This window comes from Colossoma macropomum, unplaced genomic scaffold, assembly GCF_904425465.1.
Source record: "Colossoma macropomum unplaced genomic scaffold, Colossoma_macropomum, whole genome shotgun sequence".
Classification (NCBI taxonomy): Eukaryota; Metazoa; Chordata; class Actinopteri; order Characiformes; family Serrasalmidae; genus Colossoma; species Colossoma macropomum.
In genome coordinates this window covers 9033142-9054008 of record NW_023494792.1, presented here as the reverse complement: position 1 = coordinate 9054008, position 20867 = coordinate 9033142, and the positions used below count along the sequence as shown (strand labels likewise).

General features: G+C 39.0%; 1 protein-coding gene across 3 annotated transcripts in view; it reads left to right on the top strand.

Annotated features, from left to right (window-relative positions):
- lsp1a (lymphocyte specific protein 1 a) overlaps positions 1-20867 on the top strand; it is a 28601-nt gene that overhangs the window by 1866 nt on the left and 5868 nt on the right. The window contains exons 2-13 of one of the 3 annotated variants that reach the window (XM_036575849.1): positions 6084-6230; positions 9350-9740; positions 9874-10016; positions 11214-11466; positions 11626-11766; positions 13585-13626; positions 14133-14176; positions 17475-17556; positions 18158-18298; positions 18906-19004; positions 19952-20044; positions 20166-20274. In XM_036575849.1, coding sequence (XP_036431742.1) covers positions 6084-6230; positions 9350-9740; positions 9874-10016; positions 11214-11466; positions 11626-11766; positions 13585-13626; positions 14133-14176; positions 17475-17556; positions 18158-18298; positions 18906-19004; positions 19952-20044; positions 20166-20274 — 1685 coding nt within the window. Of the gene's footprint in view, positions 1-6083; positions 6231-9349; positions 9741-9873; positions 10017-11210; positions 11467-11625; positions 11767-13584; positions 13627-14132; positions 14177-17474; positions 17557-18157; positions 18299-18905; positions 19005-19951; positions 20045-20165; positions 20275-20867 lie in introns of all 3 variants that reach the window. The other 2 variants (XM_036575848.1, XM_036575851.1) reach the window with 2 other exon arrangements.

Here is a 20867-nt window from a genome sequence, read left to right as displayed (position 1 = left end):
TTCTTTCTGATATTGGCACATATCTCAGACACTCAGCTACGGTTGTTCTTATGTATGTTTCAGCATTTGTTGAAAATGGAAGGCAATAGATTTTAACATGTTCAGGATGATAAAATGCAGGAGTGTTTGGCTAAGCTATACACTTATCAGCTGGTGCCACTGCGTAAAAGAGAGATGGATTGTTCTGGCCTCTTGCACACTCGTTCGAAGGAATTTCTCTTACTTAAAGCAAAACAATTGCAGCTGTTAGTACAGCTCTTCCAAACAGCCTTAAAATTTGTGGTCTCTGTCATGTTTACTACCACCACAACAGTGGAGCCGAGGAAGTGTGTCATAAAATGAACCAGATAAGGAAGAAAGAGAGCGAAACTGTGACTTGAAGGCAGATAAAGAGTGTTTGTGAGCTCAAGGCCCATCAAGTAATAAGCAGCTTGTGAGTTTGCCAGAGGGGGCATATGATGTATCACCGTGATCTGGATTGAATCAGCCTAGTTAGAAAGCTCTCCTATCTACACCAGCTTTGATCACAGAGTGATCTCAGGCATGAAGCACGCAGGTGCGAGCTGTGATCAATGTGCATCGAGTATGAAGTGTGAAGAAATTGCTTTTGACACTGGTCTGGGATCTAGACTGATACAGAAACTAAAACATCTGTGTATGGATTATAGAGAGATTATATAATTTTTTTTAGGTAGAACGTCCGTGAGTGGATAGACGATCAGAGTTTAGAAGAGGTGCAGTCTATGTGCTACTGTGGTGATAGTTTTAAATTGATTCATCTATGGACTGAAATGTCTACGTGGAATGTCTCTTACTGCAGATTCTCTCAGTGTGTGTTGAACCATGACCTGTACGATCCCTAGGCCTTACATTGCCCTCTCTTCTGTTTACGATACTGTGATAAGAGCAGCAGGAATGCAGGTTGGAGGGGGTGGGGGGTGCGGGGCTTAGCCTTTTGAGTGAAAGGGGCAATAAACTCTCTGCCATCCCCATGGCAGGGTGCTTTTCCAAAAGTTGATGGGGTTCAGAAGCAGGGAAAGGTAAACAGTCCTGGGCTTCACTGCACTAGCCTTTGTTTAGCTAAGCACAATCCGACCCATCGCTTCCAAATTTCTATGTTCCAGTCGAATCCTGTTTCACTGTCCACCGGTGGAGTAATGTATACCAAATATTATGCAAATACTAAACTCACTCAGTTCTAGGATTTTCCCAGACCCCCTTTGCAGCTAGACAAGTGGAACCTATGGGGTTCCAGACCGCAGCCAAAGGAAATGGACTGTGCACACTTCAGGCTCTGTTGGGGTCTGGGCACTCAGACATAACATACTCACTGGCGTCTTCAGATGCTCAAAGGACAAAGCCCTTACTCGGCCTAAACTGTCCACATTGCCACCAAAGATGTCTGAGTCATTCATTGGTAGTGAGGGACATGTAAATAAAGACAGATATTACGCATGTTTTGGACGATACGTCTAACTTTAGAGAGCTGCCATTTGTCTTAGTGCTAAGAGACATACTTTAACCGTCACAACCATCCTTTTTCCACTTTTTAAATTACAAGTTTGTAGATGTAATAATTAACATGAGTTATTGCAGGGGGACTTTCCGTATGTTTAAGTGGTGCTCTGAATTTCCACAAGCTGCTCTGGGTACACTAAGTGACTTGTGTGAGGAGTTTGTCAGCAGGGAGACATTAGAGTTGTTGGTCTGGGTCAGTAACTCTCTTTTACTTTCAAAATGTGGCTCACTACGATGACATCATCTGGCTCAGCTGCTTACAAACCCCAGTGTCCTAAACCTCAGATGGCCTTGCATGTAGGAACAGGGAGGAAGTAAGAGCACTCACTGGTTGACTTGCAAAAAAAGGGAGCATTTATCTTGTTTTTTTTCCTGAAGACAAAGGCCAGAGAGAAAGAAGCATTAAGATGTTTTCAGTAGAGGGTGTGTATCTTTGGTTTTCCTGGGAAGAAAAGAAAAAGCTGTTGGGACAAGATGGTACAGCTGGTCTTGTAGCAGCCAAAGATGTTTGCTTAATTTGGCCAAAACATTGGTTTTGTTAACCTGTTTTTCAGGAATAATGGTTGTCACTGCATATAAGCTTGTCATGTAGCTTAATCTTGAGTATTGTTCAGATTTTCTATCTTACTATCCGCTGAAGTTCTAAATACAGATATGAGAAACAGACCTAACTGCATTCATGCTGGTGCGTTTATTTGTGTTTTATGTGGAGACATGTCCTGCTGTGTTTCTTGCGGTTGTAAACTGTCCCTAAACCCATGTTGGACTCCAGGTGCTGTGAATGCTGGGTATTGTAAATATTTTCTTCCCCATTCTCTGTCCATAAATACCAGCCTCAACTCAAAGCTCTCCGAAATGCTCCTGCATCACACTTCCAAAGGAAAGTAGGGTTTATCTTATACATTCCTTCAAACTATAAATCAAACAAAATTGGCATTCGCTGTTGTTAAATGCACATGGTGAATAAAGTGTCTCCCTGTGAGTTTAAAGGGGGTGCTAAATCTCCAGTCTGCTCTGTATTAGCTGACAGATCTTTCATAGTGTCAATTATTTTTCTGATCCTGACGCAAAGCATTTTCTGTGTCTGGAGATAGTTTGCAGGCCATTCCCACTGCAATAGAGGTATGAAATTCATAACTTCAGGCATATTCAATATTGCAGCATGTGTTGAAGTGTTGAATGAGTGCATCAGTTTTGCATGTATATAGACAAAATAATGGTCAGAAATAAGCAAGCTATAAGATGTTTACCATGTTGATGTAATACATTGTGTTTTATGGAACCAATGTATGCATTTGAATTGACTCAAAGCACTATTTTCTCATTGTAGTTTTGTGATCTGCTGTGAATGCTGCATTATTAGCTTCAATTTCATTACCATATTAGTCAGATAACACTAAGACTAAGTGAGACTAATTGTGCTAAAAACATCATACCACACCAATACCACTAATACTATCACCAACTAAATCATTTGCCCAGACAGTCATGTTGGTGTGTTCACAGAGGTCAGTTTGACAGTAATGGTGCAAACAGTTGTGCTGCTGTGATGACATTTTTCATTTGCATAACCAACAATGGCCTCTACCTGGCATACGCAAGAGTGACCAGTTTGGGTTTTGCAGCCATCGACTAACTGTCTCCTGCTACATGTTTGGGCTTGCTCTGCTGTGAATTAGCAAGTGCAACAATAGCCAAAAGCATTCCCTCAGCAAAAGCGAATGCTCAGCCTCCCTCCCTATCCATTCTGCCCCTGGGCTTAGCTGCATTATGCTTAGGAAGCAGAGTCAACAGAGTGTCGGGAAAGGTGATATATGCGGAGCGTGAGCCAGATTCTTAAGTTTTTTTTCTTTCCCCTTGAGTAGTGAGAAGTACATGAGAATAAGTAGTAGTCTGTCCTGTGAGTGTGCATGCTGAATATTTAGACTGTACTGGAAATGACTAGGTGAGGACAAAAGATGGCTTCCATTTAGTTAAATGAAGGCAGATTGTGTGTTCAGACAAGAACGAAAGAATAGAGCGATTTGTGAGCCTGTCGCTGCTAGACAAATCACAGCAAGATGAATGACCTCATCTCTGTCGTTGACGTCATACAGGTGGCCTCTGCCAGAAATGAAATAATCCCACCACACTGATTAAGAGGTTTAAATAATGAGAGTCCATAAAAAGCTTTGGTTAAATGGTTGATCTCACCACATGCCTTTCTGTGGTGGTGTGCTTCTTTAGTACTGGAATGAACTATTAAATGAATAGAGATTTTGCTTCAGCCTAAGTCTGGTCAGCAGTGTCGTTATTGTGACTTATGATTGTGACTGAGTGAAATATGAAAACAAAGACCGAAAGAAAAAGGAAAGACAGAGAAGGAGGGAGAGAGAGAGTGGTTCTACTGCAGTGGTCCAGCTGGCTTGTAACCCTTTCACCTCTTTCCCCTCACTTCCCATGCTACTCACTCTTCCTGTGAGAATGCCCGAGGACATGGTTTGGCTGGGGCAGACATAGCACAGTGCTGAGAGCAAGGAAAAGAAAGATGTTTAGCAAGCTAGAATCCACGTCCCTTTACAGCAAAATAGCTAATACAAAAATGTGGCAGGACGACAAGACAGCCTCCTTTGTGATCATGGGGAAAATTTATGGACCTCCCCTGCAATACATGTTCTTAGGGCAAGCTGTAAAGCCACTGGAGCAGATTGTGACTCTACTGGTGAGCATGTCTGGTATGCATTAAGGGCCCATTAGTGACCCATGTGTGCCCTTAATTGAACCAGAAGCTGCATTGGTGTTTATTGTAATATGACACTAAGACTCCCAGATGGAAGCAATTGCCAAATCCCTCAAGACTGACCCAAAGGCAAATAGGATAACTCAGACCCTAGGAGTAGAGTAGATACTTTCCCTTGCCAAAAACTTTTAATATTAGCAAATGTAGCTTGACCCTCAAAATGTAGAGAATTACCCAAATAGTCAACATTCTGGTGAGTTACACAAGGCTTTCTGGTTTAGTCTAAACACACTTTCCTCTACCACAACCACAAACATGTACACACACATGCTTGCACATGCCCAGGGATGATGTGTGGGGCATGCATGTGTGTGCGCGCATGTATATGTGTGTGTTTACTGGTTAGATAAACACAGGGGTGCATCAACATCGCTAGTATGAATGCGTGTGGGATGTCATCGCTCAGTCATGGCTGTTGTTGAACTCCGAAGCAGATGTTCTATTGGCTCCCTCTCTCATCCTGCAGACTTAACGAGCCATTGTTTAGAGAATCTTCTAGAGACACTCATGGATGACTCAGTGAATCAGACTGAGCAGTACTGCTATGGACTGAGGGTTTTTTAATCTGATTAAAGTAAGAACAGTGGTCCTTCCTTGGTCAGACGCAGGCGTAGTTGTCATTCACTAGGAAAGGAGTTTAACATGTATTGTATTGACTATGTGTGAAATACCCCAATGCTAATCAAGGTGTCCTGTTAATGCTAATGTTAACGTTAATTCAGGGAGGGGGTTTAGCAAAGGGTCCAGTGGGTGAGCTGGTTCGCTACCCTGAGGCTGACCGGTGCTGCAGCTGTAGTTAATATTGAAGGCAGAAATGCCATGTTGAGCACTTTGTGGAGGCTAAAATATAACACTGTAAAATTGAAATTTTCCTGAATTGGATTTGAGCATGTCTTTCTCAGTCAGCCTTATTTACAACCAAACGCCATGGCATATTCTTAATTGTAAGTTTAAATTTAGATTTTGAGGGGTCCAAAGTGCTATTTAGGAGTATTTCACATGTTGGTTGTTATTCTTCATAGTTCTTATTCACTATAAGAGTGAGAGTTTAATTCTATAGTTGTTATTCACTATAGGAGTGAGAGTTTATTGTATAATTGCTATTCTCTACAGGAGTGAGAGTTTATTCTATAGTTCATATTCACTGAAATAGTGAGAGTGTATTATTCTATATTTCTTATTCACTACAGGAGTGAGAGTTTAATTCTATAGTTCTTATTCACTATAAGAGTGAGATTTTATTCTATAGTTGTTATTCACTGTAGGAGTGAGTTTAATTCTATAATCTTATTCACTATATGAGTGAAAATGTAATTCTATAGTTCTTATTCACTACAGGAGTGAGAGTTTATTCTATAGTTCATATTCACTGAAATAGTGAGAGTGTATTATTTTAAAGTTCTTATTCACTACAGGAGTGAGAGTTTACTTCTATAGATCTTATTCACTATAGGAGTGAGAGTTTAATTCTATAGTTGTTATTCACTATAGGAGTGAGAGTTTAATTCTATAATTGTTATTCACTATAGGAGTGAGAGTTTAATTCTATAATTGTTATTCACTATAGGAGTGAGAGTTTAATTCTATAGATCTTATTCACTATATGAGTGAAAATGTAATTCTATAGTTCTTATTCACTACAGGAGTGAGAGTTTATTCTATACTTGTTGTTCATTATAAGAGTGAGATTTGTATTTGATTATTATTCACTGTAGGAGTTAGAGTTAGGTCTGTTGTTATTATTGGCTATAAGAGTGAGATTTTATCCCATGTTTTTTTTTCACAGAGTGACAGCCCAGCGCAGTATTGAGGATGCAGAGGAGATTGAGAGGGAGCGGCGACGCAGGGCTCGAGAAGCTCTCCGGAAGGAAAGGAGTCTCACTGGATCTTCCGGGTCCCCTCAGGACAGCTCAGGACCAACTGAGGATTGTCTGTAAGTTCATTTTGATACATTAATGTTGATTGGTGAATTTAACGTTAATGTGATTTGTTTCTAGTAATCTCAAAGACATAACTCTCTCTCCCTCCTGATATAACATGGAGCTATAGCTACCCTTTCATTATTACCTAAGCAGTAAAGAATGTTCAGTACAGCATGGCTGGGGAAAGGGCTGCATGGCCCTTTAGTCCTCAGCCCAGCATACACTTTGTATGTATAACTTCCACTTTGTATCAGAGGAGCGTAATTATGGGTCGTCTGGTCATGGACCACACCTCTCAGACGTGCCAACAGAGACGCAACTATCTGGCCCCTGTGAATCAAACTGTTTAGAGTAGAGAGCAAGTTGATTTAGACTGCTCTGTAATTATGTTGTGATCATAGAAGAGTCTTGGCTTTGAGCACTTGAGCTTTTTAAGCACTTTTAAGGACTTATAAGCATCCAGGCTAACATTTTAAGAAGCTATAAAACAAATTTTGCTTAATTTTTAATCAAATTGTTGAAGTATTTTTAAAAAAGTTTTTTTATATGGTCTGCCACTGCAGTACATTATTATTATTTGATATAAATAAGCCTTCAAATGTTTTAATTTCAGGATATTTTAATGTATAGACAGTCGCAGGGATGCAGTTGGTCCATTAAAATGGACATGGTTCACCTTCTCCCTTTTCATTAATGAAATATTCCTGAGGCCTGGAAAAGCGCAGATGATTTTACTTTGATTAAGTCCATGAAAACCTTTGAAGTTTCAGCACTCAGTATTTAAAAACATTTTACAAAAAGAGAAGCACAAGGGAAAGACCAGGGAATGACAAACAAGGACATTTCTGCGATACGTGTACCCTATTTATAAAGGGGGTCAGTACACAGTACTGGATTTTATAGGATTATATAGGTCATATAGCAAATGTCTTAAACATAATAAATATTTCTTTTCTCAGCTGGTTATTTGGTTTCCACAAGACTGTATATTAAAAACTACTTGCTTTTTGATCTTAAGAGTGACGTATTTATTCTGATTTCCTCATGCAGGAGTGTTCTAGCATAAATGACATAACTCTCTCTCTCCCCTCTTTTTAATACAACTACTCCTTTATTATTGCCTAAGCAGTAAAGAATGCATATCAAAACTACCTGATGCTTGTGAGAATTACTGGGATCTGATGGCACATACAAATTAAAATGTTCTGTACTGGGAGAAAGTCAAAAGATCCATGAAGAATTAAGTTATTAAGTAATTAACTTATTCCTTTTTAGCATCAGGAAAAAAGCAGATTTAATTTAATTCGTAATTACACAGAAGTCTCAACAACTAATTTTTAATAGTTTTTTTAAAATATTTTTCCACCCTTCCCAAGTTCAGTCTTAGAAGTTGGTTGCATTTTCTGCTTCTCACAATCCAAATAATCCCAAACACATTCAGTAAGATTGAGGTTTGGACTCTGGGGTGGCCAGTCCAGAATGCCAGCAGCTTCTCTGTTTGATTTGCAAATTTTCTTCCTTTTTGTTTTTTTCTTTCTTCTTCAGAAACACCTTCTTGAAACGTATACATCCTTTCAAACTCAGTGTTGAGTTGTCTTGATTTTCTCCTCTCTCTCAAAGATGAAAGCTTTAAGTACTGTTTATCTGATGGAGGCGGTTTTTGTGGTCTACCAGGTCTTACGTGGATAATAGGAGTCCTATTTTCCCTGTATCTTCTCATCATTTTTAATAATAAACTTTTGATAACAGTTAGTTATTAGCTAATAATAGTTTCTTTTTTTACTTATTTTTTTTAGACTTTACTCCTCTTTATGCAAGTGTCTTTCATCTAAAGTCTCCAGAAATATCTACTGAAAAATGAATATCTGGTACTTATTGGCTATTTTGATTGGAAATTGGATGAATGAAGGTGTCCTCTGTGTGGCCTCTGACATTTGCACAGTAGAATCATCTAAAACAGGCATGTCAAACTGGGGACCTTCTGGGCCAAAGTGCTGCTGAGATCAACGTTTACCCTCATCTAACATTCTGAATTCAGTTCATGAAGGCCTTGCTAGTTAGCTGATGAGCTGAATCAGGTGTGTTTCGTGAGGCAGTGTACTGGAATCTGCAGTGTTTTTGCCCACGAGAACTGGATCCTGACACATGTGATCTAAAAGTACAGATTTATAGGTGAGTCTACTCAGTTCGATGCTCTGAATGGCCTTGAGGCTTTGATCTTCATGGGAGTCATAAGAGTGGTCTTGCTTAATCCCCATGCTCTGCATCAGTTTCCAGTGATGTGTATTTGGAGTCACTTTGATGATGGTTTCTACTGTTGCTGTCTTATTAGGTGTTGGCATATAAGGCATTATGTCACATCAGATGTTGGCACGTCGAGTGTTAAGTCATTTCAGGTGTTCTCCACACGTACCTCACTGTTAGCGTGGTACTGAGACCTGGTTGCCTATGGCAAGCGAATAACAACAACAACAACAAAGCCACACGAAAAACCTCAAACATCTGTTTTCCTGGACTGTGTTTGAAGTTAAATGCCTGTGTTAATAGATGGACTGAATGACTTCAGTGCATAGTTTTATCGCTGAGCATTTGTAGCCATATACTGCTACAGGTGTGGGCTCCATATGCTGCCTTCCCTGACGGAGTCTGTTCATGCTTCACCGGCTGTTAACTTACCCACAGTTCTCATAAAGTTCTGACCATCCTATCTGATTTTAAAAACAGTATACCTCCCTGGCTACCACCCCACAAAAAAGGCTTAAGTCTCCAGTGCTTTGTGGACTTTGATGTTGTTCTACATTCTCTTTGGTCTCATTTTCACCTCTCTACCTCCCTCAATCCTCTCATCAGGCTCAGATCTTAAGATGTGGCCACAGCACATCAGTTCAAATCTTAGAGGCATGATGGTCTTTTAAACTGGGTTTGGCACCAAAAATGAAGTTGGCAAAGCCTGTGCATTGCTGGCACTGGATGACAGAGCTTAAGTCTCCTGTGTGAAATCTGAGAATTTTTTTTCCTAACACCTGCATAATCACACTCTCAACTGTTTTCATTTACCTCAGCTAAAAATTGCCCTCGTACGAAGTCTCATGTTGTTCCGCACATCTCAATCCAATGTGTTTAACTGCAGCTACGAGAGAGAGCTGAAACCAAGCAGCCCGTTTGCACTGGAGGAGGACGAAGGCTTCAGTGACTGGACCCAGAGAGCGGAAAGGGGCAGACGGGCCAGGCAGGAGGAGAACGGCCCCAGAGAGGAGGACCTGGAGGTGGAAAGAGCCATGAACGGAGCAACCAAGGGAGGGGAGAAGATTGGCTCCACGGTACTCACTCAACAGCATAAGGCGCAGTACGAAGTGGAGGAAGAGGAGTACAGGCCAGTGAGGAAGAGCAGTGAGAAACGGATGGAGTTTGGAGAGAGGCCAAGCAGCTTCAGGGACAGAGAGGCAGAAGAATGGAAGGAAGAGGTGACGAGAGTTAACAAGAGACAAAAGGAGGATCCAAGACCACACACAGAAGACAAAGTAAGAGCTGGAATGCTGTTTTCTAAATCTCATTGTTTCATTTTGTCCTTTACAGAGAAATGTATCGTATTATGATATACACTTTTAATGTAGTTATTTCTTTCAGTTTTTAAATCAAATCTAACTTTTGCAGGTGAAAGAAAAGAGACAAGAAGTAAAGGTCTCATACACCTCTAAGGTCTTCCTGCAGCATGACAGAATGCCCAGTGCCAACAGTGAGGATACTGCTGGAGAGGAAGTCACATCACAGCTGTTCAAAACCAGAAAGACTACAAGGTGAGTTAGTGTAAGAATATTATTGCCCAGAACAACATTCAGCTCTCTGTGTACAGTTCAGTACAGAGACAAAAGAGAAAAGTCTGCTGTCCTGGGGCTTGACTGTGTACAAAAAAATGTTATGTGCTGTTAGAAGTTTTAGAATTTATTATTCAGGTATAAATCTTAAGACGTAGTATTTAGCAGTTAAGTAGCACCTTATTAAGTGCTATTAAACCTTATACTATTAACGTTTCATGTAAATACTATAAACAATATTTTGAATGATTTACTCAGCGGTATCTGACATATTTTGGGAACAAAAAGAAATTATACAGTGATAAACAATATAATGTATTTGATACAGTACTTATTGTATTGTATTGAATTGTGTCATACTGTATCATGTTGTATTGTATTGTATCATTGTATCAAGGATAGCATGTTAGCTTCTGGCTAGTGTGATAGCTTATGGCTACAGCATTAAATCTGGACATTATAAAGCACAGCTTTTCTTAAAATTCTCTAAAAACTGAAAATGAAACCATTCACGTATTAACATTTACATTATTACTATACTACTAATAATAATTATATAATAATAATATAATAATAATAATATTTACAGTATTAACACTGATGAAAGTTTTTTTTTACAAATCAAAATGAATGACTGTCACACCTCTTGTAGTTATCTTATATTTTGAATAAGTTTATTCTGGCCTCGAGATTTGACCACAGCTTTATTTGTCATTTTAAAATCTTCTACAGTCCATCATAAATTCTTTTTTCCAGATTCAGAATTTCTTATAAATTATACTTTTAAACAGTGATTCCAAACTTCTGAGTTTGTAGTGTATTTCACCAGAAGAAAAGAAAACAGGACAGGCTTTAAACCTCTGATTTGTATCATGTCTCTACTGCAGCAGGACTGTTTACAGTAAATGTCATTGTTGTCATTGCTGTGCTGTCATGGTTCATTAGAACATTTAAAACACCATGTAATCTTAAACCAACAAATTCATGCTTAAGTGATGAACCATCAAGAAGGAACTTTTTCAAAGGAATGCATCTCTGTCCACTCCATGAAGGACGTGGCTAAGTAAAGTGGCTGATGTCATGCAGTCAGACATGGATTCGTTCCAGGGAACTTCCAGCACGGCATTATGTCCAGTATTATATGGCCACTCTTGCTCCTCTTCCCCTACATTTCAGCAGGAGCGTGGATCAGGCCACTGAGCCGAGGGAGCAGGCTGAGGCCAGTCTGGAAACAGAGCAGAAGCTGGAGAAGATCCGGCGCAGCCACCAGGAGAAGGAGAGCCAGGAGTTGGAGCAGCTCCGCCAGCGGCAGGCTGAGGCCGAGGTGGAGCTAGAGGAGCTGAAGAGGAGGAGAGAAGAGCGACGGAGATTCCGCCAGGAAGAGGAGCGCAGGAGGGAAGAGGAGGAGCAGCACAGACTAGTGAAGGAGGAGGTGCTGGAATAGAAAAGCAAACATATAGATGCATAGACTAGACACCCATGAATACACAATCATTTCCTGACATACATGCCAGAAAGCTCCAGTTAGGAGAAAGATAAGCTGCATAAGAGTTAAGGATGAGGGTAATAAATTGTGTGGGATGGTTTGCAGGAGGAAAAGAGGCAGATGAAGGAGGATATTGAGAGGAGGAGGATGGAGGCAGCTGAAAAGAGAATGAAGAACCTAAGCACATCCAGCCCCGATGGAGATGATTCATTTAACCCACTCAGTCCAAAAAGTCACACTACTAAGGTAAAATACAAGACATTTAATTTGATAAACACATGATAAACTTAACAAATAAACAGAAATCAATTTGTAGAAAATGATCTGTTCCCTGTAAAAGGTGTTTTCACTTAGAAAATCAACAAAAATGTAAATTGGGTAATTTAGAACAAGGAGTGTTTATGCTTTAGAATATGACTGTATTTTATCTATGTGGAAATGATAGATGTGTTTGACTTAAGTAAATTGAATGCATCGCTATTTTCAGCGTAGACCCTCCAGCAAATTTCTGTTTATCAGGAGCTTCATTTCTAGGCTTGCAATAACAGTTGCTATTCTGACTTACATTTCAGTGTAAACTGGAATCTTTCTGTTTGTCATCTACTCGTATTTCAAATCATCATGATTAAAAGGGCTGTTTTTCCAGATGATAGGTTCCATTTAAACTTGTAAGTTGCATGTGTGTGGTTCATTTGAGTGATGTGTGTGCTTTGTTTTTTGTCTTTCACACATTACTGGATACACATAACATGCATGTGTCATAGGAAGAGGCTTGATGATGTTGGACTATAAGCAGTTCTGTTATGCTTTAATTTGCGTTTCAGTGATTGAGTTCACATCATTTCCCTTGGTGTACTTTCTTTGTTTCATTTACAAATGATAGCCTGATATCACCAGCATAGTTCACCTTATACTATGTGATCTTCAGTTTGTCTTGTTTTTATCTGTAAAAAATATTTTTTTACCTGGTAACACTGAGCTAGGTGTTTTGTGCTTAACATCTAGCTTAAATATGTATGTATGTCTTACTGTTTACATTATTTATCAGTATGCTACAACATTATATAGTACTGTGTAATATAGTCACTAGGGCCTGATCAATATATTGGTTGGCTGATAATATCGGCTGATATTAACAATGCACGGTTTTACTGTATCAGTAAAAATGTCATCAGTAACACATCGATAATTAGCAACTTTGCTGGCTGTGGCATTAGCGGGATTTGAACTTCATCTGGGGCTTTTCCTGTACAAAGAAGACACTTCTGCTCATTTTAATACACATTTACTGTTTATTTTCTGAATTTAACATGTGGCACATTATATGTTTTTATGTTAGTCTCTTAAACTCCCAGCCTTATTACATACTAAGGCTTATTTTTCAGGAGGTATTCTTAGGTTATAGAAGTGTGTAATAAAACTTTCGTCCCACTGGTGACCCCTGGTCATGTAAGTTTTCAGTTTTTTACATATGAAAGTAAGCTTTAGCATAAAAGTAACATATATAATTGCAATTGCAAATTACTAACAATCCTTTTTATGACAAGAATAAATGAAAAATGAGAGGTCATTAACAGAAACCAAATACAATACTTCTATTATTTAAGACTGTGAGCTTTGACAACTAAGAAATTGCGATCATATCTGTGAGTAAATCACTGTTTAACCAAAACTGATATTGTTGGTTCTAAATTTTTAATCTCTTAAAATCGACATTGCGCCAGCCACATATGGTCAGGCCCTAATAGTGACCATTTCTTCTTCTTTCCTGGCCGTAGTTGGGCCACTGCATGCATCTATCAAAATAACTAAATCTGCATCTACTGAAATAAGTTTCAAATGTACAGTGATAATATGTTTCTCTCTGAAATGATTTTAATGTTGAACTTTGCTTTAGTCAGTCTCAGGTGGTGTCCAATTTATATTCAAATATGTGAGAAATATGCATGTTCATGCTGTTTTCATTCCATCCTGTACTGTGTTCTGTGGGTTGGTGGTTGGTTGGTGTTTCTGAGGCTGTGTCTGTCGTCCTGAGCTACCTTCTGCTTGCATGTGTAATTTCAGAGTGAGCATGAGGAGAGATTGACAGCTGAAAGTACATGCTTGGTGAGTTGGGGATCAAAAAGCCAGCAGGCTCGACAGCCACACAAGGGGATCTTTTGTGGGGTTGAAATGAGAGCCACTGAGCATGCACAGTGTTTGCCCACTTTGAAGTAAAAGAGCAGGAGAAGAACTGTCTGGGGCCTAGATCATTTTCCACCATGACACATTATTATTCATGCACGTATGAACTCAACTTTTCACCTGCTCACAGTTTGACATGTTCTTTTAGTCACTGAGAAGACACCATTATGTAATGTTGGAAGAGCTCATGAATGGACTGAATAGGCTTAATTCCTCCTTTCATAAAAGGGATGTAGGGTGCTTCCCACGTAAGACAGCTAGTTCTCAGGAGTTCCTCTGCTTTGTGATTGAATCATTTCCTGTTAGAATAAACCACAACACAAAGAATCAGCTTTGGTGATGAGGTAATGGAATACATACACCCTCAGCTCTGTGCAGTGACAAAATATTGTAAATGCTTTCCTCTTCTATGATATCTTTCTTTTCAGATCACAGAGAGAACAGAGTCCTTGAATCGATCCTTAAAGAAAAGGTGAGTTTATTTTGTCTTGTCAGTTACTGCAAAGCCAGCCTGCAAATTCACATTCTGATGAATGCTATTGCTGCCTAAACTCAGCTTTGACTTGACTATAAATAGCAGGTCTGTTTAGGCCAAAACTAAAGGCAGTCTGGCTAAATGACTGATGGCTGTAAGTAAACATTGACATTGGTGCATTGGGTCACCTCTATATGCTGTTAGTTCATCACCTTTGTCGGCCATGATTAATGGGCAGGCTAACTTGGTCCAGATGTGGAGTGTGTGTATCTTTCCTCTGGTGGCTTGTGAGATATTGTAGAGAACCCGGACCAGGCTCCATGCTGTCTGAGGCAGCGACTTATCAGCCTATACTCACATATGCAGCTCTCAAAAATGTAAAGGTTCAAGTCATTGAGTTACTTAGAGCTTGGGTGAAAATGCCCACTTTTGGTCTAAAAATCCAGCAGAGAGATGGAGGCTGAGTCAAGCCCAGCGTGATCAATATGTGTACAGCCTTGTGCAAAAGTCAGAGGCCACCACTTCATTTATTTAATTTTAGTCAAAACAGCCATTAAGTGCAAGTTATTAATGTTTAGCTTCAGGAGAAGATAGAAAGCATAAAATTAACAGAAAAATAACACTAAAGCCTCCAACACTAGGTACAATAGCAAATCTATCTACATTATTTATTTATATATAATTTATATATAATTATATTTAATTTGTCTACCGTTACCTTTTGTGTACTCTACTTTAATTCTTCTATGCTCTCAATCTTAAACCCAGTAAGTTACAGCTCCCAACAAAAGCTGCTTCCAAAGCTTTCATTATGTTCCCCTTCAAAGAAACACTAACATTAACACAAGCAAAATGCAAATGGCCAAAGGAGATATTTCAGAGGAGATTAGAATGTAATCCACTTGCAAGGGAAAGGTCACAGCAAAATAAGGTAAAAAGTATTGAGTTTTGAAAAAGAATTTAAAGATGTAGAGAAAATGGGACTCCATTCAAAACCTGGTTGATGATCAAAACTGTCACTATCAGATAAACAGTATAAGCTTTATTATTGGAGAGAGAGAGGAGAAAATCAAGCTCTACTCTTGCTTCAGATCTAAAAAATCCATGTGTTTCTGTTCATCCTTCCTCTGTGAGAAGACAACTCAGCGCTGTGGATCTGAAAAGATGTGTAGCTATCTCACTGAGAAAATGAAGTAGACAAAAAAGAATAAAATTTGCACAAAAACACAAACTGGAAATCTAAGATCTGCAGTAGTGTTTACGCACTGATGAGTCTACATTTGTTTTTGCTTGTGATTACTTTGCTCATGGGAAAAATGTAACCAACTTTCAAGACTGAACTTTGGAGGAGCGCAGCCAAATTTCCCTGCCGATTTTGAATATAAAATGTAATGTAATTAAGGCAGAGGGTGGACACACTAAATACTGAGGCTTTTGTGTAATTTTCTGTTATTATTATGTTCTTTGTTTTTACCTGATGCTAATTAATAACTTGTATTTAGTGTCTGTTTTGACTAGAAATCAAATAAATGAAGTACTGTATGTGGCTGACTTCAGCAATGATACTTGTTTCTCAGAATGTAATTACCTGAAGCATTTCCCCGATGACATCAAAATGCTTGACATGTCGGTGCTTGCGGTTGATGTCAGCTGTGTTGTCTGTCTGTTAGACTGTGATTGGTTGAACCATTATAACAGCAAAAGATGACTGTAATAATGTACACTTTACAATATGCAGTCTGTCTGCTGGAGGAATTACATCACTTACCATATATGTCTTTCTTACTTTGCAAGACAGCTCAGAGTTAAAATTTATGAGCCGTGTTTGTCATGGGAAAGCATCGCGTCATCTGTAAAGAAGCTAGTTAATCACCCACTGTATCACTAATGACTAACATATGTCTCTGCTCTGCTCGCTGATTTAATAACTTACACATATGAAGTGACTGGCCTGTGGATAGGGTCAGAGTTTCCAACCAGATCTAAGTGGTCACTTTGTTCTTGCCAGGTACTGGGAGTGAATTGTAGTCTTAAAGAACTGAGAAACACACACTCACACAGGTTTTTATACAATGTTTATTGTATTGTAATACATTCATATGTAGTATTCCATACATGCCTATTATAGGAATGCTCAGTCGGAATCGATTTTTGCTCCAAACACACAATTTGCAAATGACTTTATTTACTTTATTATATATTGCAACTTTGGAAATAGAAAGTATTAGAAACATATGTAAGTAGAAAGTGAAAATATAAAAGAATATTATTTTCTCTACCAGTCAAAAGCTTGGATACCTAATTAATATGCATTTTTCATAATCTCAAAGACACTTTGATCTAAAGGCTTATGCTTAAATGCATATTAAAATAGCTTTTAAGACAAATACAAATAATGGAGCTAATGCCTGTACAAAATAATTTCCAGAACAAATTGTTTAAATTTAATTTTTTAAAAATGTGTATCTTCTTTAGCCCTGTTTAAAAGGCATCTTAGGTAGCTCCTCACAAAGCTGCTTGAGAAAACACCAAGAGTGTGTAAAACTGCATCAAAGCAAATGGCGGCTACTTTCTAAAAGAATCTAAAATAGAAGATGTTACTGTGATTCAGTGCATTATTCCATGTGTGCTATTTCATAGTTTTGATGTCTTCACTATTGTGCTACAATGCAGAAAACAGTAAACACAAGGAAAATGTTATGTGAGTAGGTGTGTCTGAACTTTTGACTCATAGTGTAACTTCTTATATGTAATAAGGATTTTCAAAGCCTAACCCTAAATATAATTCTGACCTTAACCTCAGTAACTGAAAAGAAATATGTAGCTTTTGCAAAAAACATGCTTTAAATTCCGGAGCTCATTTTGTTACAGCTATTTCTCCTAAAGTCAGGACAAATTTGTCATTTGTTCCCAAAATGTATGGAAACAAACAGACACACACACACACACACATTCATTTTTGTTGGCCAGTGCCAGAAGAAAGGGGAGACCCAGTTTTCACCTCAAAGTCAACAATAACAGCTTGTTACAGACAGAGAGACAGACAGACAGACAGTTATCTGCTTTGAAATGATAATGAGTGAATGGTAGCTGAAATATCTCATTGCACTTTGGGGACATTTTTGCAAAATGAACTGCCAGTGGGGGGGAAAGGAATATTCCACCTGGGACAAGAATCTCTCTTATCCCCATCTGGGCGTCTGGCCAGATGATGAGGTTTAAAGCTTTTATATGCTGCTTCTATGGTGTGCAGTCTTTCACATGTCCTGACCAAGTGCCTTTGTTTTGAAAACAGCAACAGTTTTAAGAAGACTCAGCCACCAGTCCTCCTGTCTAAGATTGATGACAGACTTGAGCAGTACACTCACGCTGTGGAGGTGAGTGTTCGCTCTCTTACAGCTACAGCACTGATAGTGAATCAGTCTGACTTCAGGCATGTAGTGACAGAGAAACTGTACAGTAATGAAGAAATATGATCCCAGATCAGCTCTAGTCTATGGGATGCACTGAGGGTACTGCCCTGGGGAATGATGTAGTGGTGATTGCACATGAGCTCTATCATCACACCTCCATTTTATTGCTAGCCACAGTGTCCTAGATTGCCTCAGCTATGCTAGGCTTCTTCAGATGCACTTTGTCATCACCTGCCTGGCCAGAGACAGGGGCAGTCTATCATTAAACACTTTTTGAAGAAGACTGATGGGAATTCCCGGCACGTTTTTTTTTATGCTGCATTTGTTTGTCTGTTAGTTAGAGAGTTTTTTTGTATGTTACCTGAAGAAAAACAACCACAAAATATTCTGTGGTGAAGGTTTTACGGGATTTGGATAAAAGCAAAATGTTTGTGGTCAGAGTGTGTCAGGGGAGGGATTAAGATTACATATCTGGCCATCATGCATCTTAAAGAACCTACATTCCATATAAATCTACTGATTTTAGAAGGATGGTAAAGAATTCATCGTCTGTGTTGTCTTGCAGATCTCCTCAAAAGAGCCAAAGATGACTAGACCAGTTGTGGTGGACATGCCCAGTGTTCCTGAACCTGTGGCTGCCAAAAAGAATCTGTTTGAGGTCGGAGAGGCCTGGAACCAGAACACGCCCAAAGGCACTCCATCAAAGGTCTGAAAGCACAACTTGCTGCACTCTGCATTCAGGAACATTCTCAAAAATAAAGATCACTAAATGATTCTTGGCTTGGGTGTATAGTTCTAGGACAAAAAACTTTTCAGTGGTGTAGAAGATTTACATTACATGGAAGCTCTTTAAACTTTAAAAGGGTGTACTTGTACATCTAAACAGTTTTTTTAAAGAACCATACTCTTACTCTTACTACAAATATTTGTATATTTACCCCATAAATGGCCAGGTCCTGCCATTTACCTAGTAATAGCTTTACCAGTCCCTGTATTTACTGAATAATAAGCCTTAGTATGTAATAAGCCTGGGATTTTAAGGGGTTAAATAATAGTTGAAAGGAAGGTCTGAACTAGTTAAAGCATTTTTAAGGTTACAAAAAATGCATATTAAGTTAGGATATATACAAACTGCGAGAGAGTACTCATTGGTGGGAAACAAAGCAGCTGAAAGAAATTAAGACTTGTTAATTTATATGATTCAACAATTCCTCTCCAATATTCCTTGCTCCAGTGTCTTTTCCTCTATGACCGAAATTGAAGTATCTCATACATCTCTTTATGTCTTATACCATGTTATATATGTGTATTAGGACACTGAGGGTCTGAAGGTGGGTGTGGCCGACCTCATTACTCACTGGGTGAAGGGGAGCCCGGAGGGTAGCAACAGAAACTCGGCTTCCAGGCCATCCGTAAGTGTCTGCTGACTAAGATTCTTATCAAATTGTTCCACTGCCTGTTGTTCACACCATTGCTCAGTGGCGTACCTTCTGCTTGCCACAACAGTGCTCTTTCAGTATGAAGTCTACCAGAGGCACAATCCGAACAGATATTTATGGCATGTCCTTGTCCCTCTGGGAATAAATCAAGGCCTCTTTTTGTCTTTTCTATGTTCTTCCAGTTTCTGTTTTCTGCTTTTGTCATCTGCCTTATTTTTCCCTTCCAAGGTAAAATAGATGATAAATTCAATCTTTCTCTTCCTTCGCTCTGATAAAAAAGGATTATAGATTTTGTGCAAATGTTTACATATATTTATGAATGTAATACTAGTGCACTTGTAAAACTAATGGTTACTTGGCTTAGACAGAGTTCTAGAAAAAACGACTAATTGCTATAGAATCTTTACATTACAGGGAGGTCAGTTTTTCAGACTCACATATCATCAGTACAGTGTAGTGAGTAATACTTCTGCTTGTCATGCAATAGTTCTCCACCCAGGTAAGCATGCTATGCTATGCCAATAAGAGTCCTAGGGCAAGACTCCTAACTCTACATTCGCCTACCTCTGTAACATGATTACATTCAGTGTCACTCTAGATAAGAGCATCTGCCTAATTCATAAATGTTCTTTTTAAAGGCATCCATTGAAACATTGAAAGGCCCTTTAGGGAGCCAAAAGGTGTTCTTCTGTCACATTGCTCCAAAGAACCCTTTCTGTCACCTGTATTTTCAAAATTGTAGCGTATTTGTGGGAAGGGAATTTGAGAGAGATCTTTTAATCACCTATGGCGGATTCCTTTTTACACTGCCCTCTGGTGGGCCACTGATCTTCTGCCTAGGTTTGGCAGGATCATTTGTGTTTCAGTTTTCACAGCAGGTGTGGTCATAGCAGGTCTCTGTTCTCCATGCTCATTCTTAGGATGTTAAAGCAGGAGATGTGCTCCAGAAGAAGAACATGTGGGAGATCATAGGAGAGGGATCAGCAACAGGGCGGTCAGGACCAGCAGGGAAGGTATTTGTCTCATTACAGCACCAGCAATAACAACAACAAAAGAAGGGAAAGGTTGAGAGTCTGTTTCTCCATCTCCCCAGTCCTCTGTCTGCAGCTGTGTGATGTTCATTTTTATTTTTAGGGCACCTCCGCTGGTAAACGCTACAAGTTTGTTGTGACTGGCCATGGCAAATATGAGAAGATCTCCATTGACGATGACGATTACAATGACTACCCAAATGGAAAATCAAGTAAGACTGTCTATGACATCTTATGAGCTTAGTAAATCCTAAATCCTACTGCAGTAATGACATGTCACTGTAGCTCTACCATAGAAAATATACAGTATTAATGACTCTTAGAATAGCTTTGTCACTTGCCACTGAAATAAGACCAAGTGTGAGCCATGCTTGGATGTGGACTTTTGCATTGTATTACATTGGCTTAAGCCATTTTAGACAAAGCTCTACTAAACCACATAAGCTCTGGTAGGATATAAATTTGTGGGGTGTTGACAGAGAGTCTAACACATGCTTATGCATTCTCACTCAGCCTGCAGTGGCCTTAAATAAAGACTGCTGGAAATGTTCACACATGCCAGGCTGTGCATTGCAAGGCTTTAGGACATCCATTTAGGGCTGTGTAACGCTTAAGCTATTATAACTGCCCATTACAGGGTTTTATTATGATTAGCAGTTTATCTAATTCTAACCAATGGTCATTTTCTTCTGAAATGTTTGTAAAGCTACTTTTTATAACATGAGCTAAGGGATGTTAATAATACTTACCTAACATAGCCAAGTTATATTGTTTTTTCAATTAATAAACTGTTTTATAGAATGCA